This window comes from Hylaeus volcanicus, chromosome 9 (assembly GCF_026283585.1).
Source record: "Hylaeus volcanicus isolate JK05 chromosome 9, UHH_iyHylVolc1.0_haploid, whole genome shotgun sequence".
In the NCBI taxonomy this organism is placed as follows: Eukaryota; Metazoa; Arthropoda; class Insecta; order Hymenoptera; family Colletidae; genus Hylaeus; species Hylaeus volcanicus.
The window spans coordinates 1,758,923-1,763,745 of NC_071984.1; the positions used below are offsets into that span (position 1 = coordinate 1,758,923).

The following is a 4,823-nucleotide window of genomic DNA, read 5'->3' on the forward strand; positions in this document are numbered from 1 at the left end:
AGGAACTTTCACTAACTACGCTTTCTGAGACATCCTACACTCAAACAACCCTGTGTATTTCAATAAACCCAGCACAAATCCAGAGCAAACCACAAATCGACCACCATCGCGGCACGGACGCATCCCCATAGGACAGAAATTCGACTGTTGGATCCTCCTCGTTCCCTACACCCCAACCACCACCCCTCCGGAGTGCGTCCCTAAAGGGAATACCCTGCGCTAGGAAGCAGAACCAGTCCATTCCTTTCTCTTCGGGAACATCCGTGCTCTCGAGTGTCGTCGCAAGAGACAAGGGAGAGGGCAGGTATCTACGTATATGTGCACCTATGCTTGAAAATAAACCAACACGCTGCTATCGAAATCTCACCTCGAGCGCGTCACACATGTTCTATGCACCTATTTACCAATACTTCCGCGAGTACTTACCTAGAGGAGGCTGTCTCCTAGCACACGCGAACCTATACCTCGCGAACGCAAAATGGCGTTCTCCGTGTAACCGCACCATCCGTCGCCTCGTAGAAACCGTTTCCTGTCTCTTTTTGTCCGACGCGCGGTTTAGAATCGCGTCTCTTCCGTGGATGATAGCGTAGCATCAGCGAAACGGTATCGCAAGGGTTCCAAAAGGCATCGCGGCAACCCCAGCCACCGACTGCGACTCCGCGAATAACGCTGACGACATCGACAATAATGTAATAGCGCAAAGTGATTCAGCGAGTTACCGACTACTTACTAAAACGCTACCAACGGTCCGGATCTTTACGCGTTTCGCAGCTTACCGCGGTCCCCTTTCGTCCTACATTTTCCCATCCCCGATAGAAAAGAATATCTATCGCGTACACGGAGAAATAACCCGCGCATAGTGCCACTTGCCACTTGGACCAATTGACCACGCAAGTGTTTACCGTCCCCTTCGACTACGTGACGCTATGCGATATTCGTTTAGTCTTACTTTATACGTCGTTGCCGGTCGTTATCGGTTCGCCGATAACACGTCCGCAAAGTTGTCGCGTGGTAATCCGGACGAAGACGAAGTGTAAAATTCGAGTACCCGGACCACTCGATCGCGAGAGACGGTTAAAGGTACGCAAAGATGCGAAACGCGGAGGCGCGGGTCACATTCTCATCTATGGATCCTAATCGGTCCGTTTTCCCTTTCTCTCTCCCTCTCGGCTCGTTACTCGCTCCTACGTTTCTCTCTCGGCCCTTCAAACGTTTAAACCCCCCGTTGAACGTACGCGAGCGCGCGCTATTATCTTATTTACGTCTCATTGTCCGAATGTATCATACCAATATCGAGCGAGCGCTCGCAGCGAGCAACAAAACACTTCTCAATTGGATCCAGGCGAAAACGCTCCGTTTAGAAGTTTCTTCGAACCGAGGCGCACGAATCCTGCAGCGTTGCTTCTTTTTAAAATCTAGCTACCCGAGATCGATCCGTTTCGTTCGATCCGTTTCGATCGATCCGTTTCGTTTGATCGGTTTCGTTCGATCGGTTTGTTTAGTTGGATCCGTTTCGTTCGATCGGTTTCGTTCGATGGACGGGGAGAACTGCTCGAGGCGAGAGGTCTCGGCCGGGTGAAATCAAAGGACCAAGGTGATCGCGAAGGCCGCCGGGACATGGTTTATGGTTATATTGGAGCAGTAAAGCAATTTTCTACTTCCAACTCCTGACCTCGCCTCGGTCTGCCATTATCCGTTGACTCTGCCCGGCGAAACTTTTATTCCGAGCCATGTTTTGACAGCCGGCGGGTTCTGCCTGTTACTTCGACGAGCTTTGCTACGCGTTCCGTGAAATTCATCGTGTCGTCGACGCTGCGCCTCTCAAGGGCGCGCGTTAACGATAAAAACGAGAAGAACCCGAGAAACTAGCATCGACCAAACGTTTCCGGTAGAATACTCTTCCGATCCCGTTCGCTTTCACGAAAAGCTCACGAAAAGTTCACGAAAGTTCACGAAAAGTTCGCGAAAAGTTCCAAAGGATGCACGGGGATGGGATGGTCAGTAAAAGCGATCAGCGCAGCAAGTTCTAGAAAAGTTTTCAACATTTATTTCGACGTTCGTACGCGCAGGTGAGCGCGCGTACTCGCGCCGGTCATACGTATCCATATATACATGTACGAAAAATCTATAATTTTACGAATAACAATCTTCGGGCTATGTACACACCAGATCGATTAAAAATCGACGACGGGAGATCATGTAAACGAATCTATATTTACAAAACGACACTCGATCTCGTTAACTCCGCTTGATCTCGAGCCGGTATACTCCAACGATTCGACGGGTCGCGTTTTGGTATCGGTTCGCTTAGCGCGCTGGCGACGCCGAACGACTCGTTTCCTTTTAAAGCTAATGTATTTACAAACCTACGATTGCGAGCTAAAGTGAAACGGAAACGTACGTACGAGTTCGGCGCCATAGGTACGTGTAAACTGGGACGAGAGTGCGTGAAAAGGTCGGGAAATGTCTCGCGAGCGTTCGAGTCGGTCCGCGAACGAAACAGCCCGACGGGACGTTCCGAATCTACGCGAATGGAATCTACGCGAATGGAATCTCGTTGGACTCTAGCTCTGTCTGCCGGTGAGCACGGTGATGGGTTTCAGCAGCAACTGCGGCGGATTGCGAGGAATAGACCTCGGCTGCTGAGGGACGCCGGAATTGCAGATGGAAGCCGGCGGCGAGTGAGGCGACATCGGTTCGGGACTGCTGCCAGGCGACGCCGTGGCCGACGTCATCTGGCCCAGAAGCGGGGCCTGACTCACGTGATACCTTCCCGGTTGTTGCTGACCGTGTCCGAACATCGTGGCGGAGTTCTGATGCTGCTGGTGGGCCGCCAGAGATCTCAGGGTGGAGTAAAAGTCGTAAGGGTTGCCGGAGACGGGAATCCCAGACGCGGTGATGCTCGTAGGGTAACCGGCGGAAGTCGGAGGTTGCAGCAGCCTCTCCATGGAGAAGGGTCCGTGAGCCGGAGGCGCCGCGGACGCCGGGAGCGGTTGAGGCTTGCAGGGCAGACTGGCCGGCGAAGAGGTGACCGCGCCGGGTAGCAAGCTGGCCGGGTAACCAGCCGGAGCCGAGTAAGCTCCGGTGGCCGTCGTGTAACCGGCGGCGCGGTGCAGATAGGGAAGCGTGTACAGCGAGGCTGGCCATCCTGGCGGCCCGTAAGCCGTGGGATACAGTCCTCCGAGGACGACGCTTCTCTTGAAGGCGGCGAGTCGCGACCTGGAGGCAGCGGTGGTTCTTCTGCGCAACTTTCCGGTCGTGCCGCCGATGAACACGTCTTCTGAGCTGGGATCGAGCATCCAGTAGTTTCCCTTGCCCGGGTCGTCGTAGTGGCGAGGTACTTTGACGAAACACTTGTTCAACGAGAGGTTGTGCCTGATGGAGTTCTGCCAGCCTTGCTTGTTGTTCTCGTAGTAGGGAAAGTGACGCATTATGTACTCGTAGATTCCGTTCAACGTCAGCCGCTTCTCCGGGCTCTGTCGGATGGCCATCATGATGAGCGCGTTGTAACTGTACGGCGGTTTCTCGCACTTTTTCTTCTCGTCCTGACGGTCCTTCGCGTCCTTGCGGTCGCCGGCGACGCCGACGGCGGCGTTCGTCGAGCAGTCCAGCGGCGGCGTCTCGTTCCCACCGTCTCCTGTCACGTCGAGATCGCTGGAGTCCTCGCTGTCGTCTACGTGGCCGATGTCCGGAGACGCGGAGCGCCTGTCCTCCGGCGCGGGCGTTCCCGCGCAAGCTTCCGGCACGATGTTCCGGATGCTGAAGCTGCTCTTGAGAACAGCTCGAGGTGGCGGCGAGGCCGTAACCGTGTGCTGCTCCCCGGAACCTTCCATGTTCACCATACTTTCCAACTCGTCGCACTCGGGATCTCGCGGAACGAGCTCTCGGCAGCACGACACAATAAACAACGGTACACGATTTGGAATTGTCACAAATTATAACACACCACTCCGAGACTCTCGATGTGTAATATGTACGTACACGCGAGTCTTTTTGCGCTACTAAATTTACGCTTCTGCGCTACTAAACTGGCTGCTTTCGGTAACTGCGATCGATGTATCCCGACCGAGCGGTGTCGCGTATCTGCCGTCATCCCCGCCACGCGGCGCATTTATAGCCTCGGCTTGGCCCCGCCCACCAGTCGCCCGGCGTATACTCGCGAGCCGAGATCCGACCAATCGGCGCCGCTGCGGCCTGCCCTCCGCCGGCGCGCTCCTTTCGCCCCACCACGATGTTTTGCGGCCAATGTTTGACAGCAAACAGTGCAAACAACGCGGATTTACGGGCGGGGGCAGGGATTTCGAAGGTGGCCGATCGGGCTCGAGCCCCGCGGCCGGTAGTGGGGAGCGCAGCCGCAACTATACCTTTCGACTGCGAGCCCGCATATACAAACAAATCCAAACGCCGATAGCCGGCTTTTCTCTACGCCCTCTTTGCGCCGCGCGCGGGCGCGGTGCCGCACTCCCGCTCGAATCTCCGCGGGGACCGACGCCGACGCCGACGGTGCTCGTCCACGCGTGAATACACCCAAACGAGACGAGGTAAATGCCCTTTGTTGTTCCTGCTCCGGCCGCTACCAATGGTCCTCGATCGAATCGCACAACAGTCGAAATGGATTCCACCCTACCGCTCCACGACCGGAGAAATCGTCGATAATGCGATCCGGTTCGGTAGTGGTAGCTCGCGTGCGAACCGGATCGCGTTATCGACGATTTCGTATCTACTATATTACGTATAGTCGCCGTAAATGCGTCAATTTGTCTGTGATAAGTGCACGGAAACCTGGGAGCGATATTGTTAGTTGGACGCTATGAAGCTACTTT

General features: G+C 55.1%; 1 protein-coding gene across 1 annotated transcript; it reads right to left on the bottom strand.

The window, feature by feature from the left end:
• Positions 1 to 2,024: 2,024 nt before the first annotated feature.
• LOC128881723 (forkhead box protein fkh-2-like) lies at positions 2,025 to 4,559 on the bottom strand. Its single transcript, XM_054133000.1, has one exon. It carries the CDS (start codon positions 3,840 to 3,842, stop codon positions 2,565 to 2,567), a length of 1,278 nt encoding a protein of 425 aa, XP_053988975.1. The 5' UTR covers positions 3,843 to 4,559; the 3' UTR covers positions 2,025 to 2,564.
• Between the last annotated feature and the right edge of the window lie 264 nt (positions 4,560 to 4,823).

What these genes read in the sequence shown, in the direction of transcription:
- LOC128881723 (XM_054133000.1), bottom strand. Translation starts at nt 3,842, where the DNA reads ATGGTGAACATGGAAGGTTCCGGGGAGCAGCACACGGTTACGGCCTCG.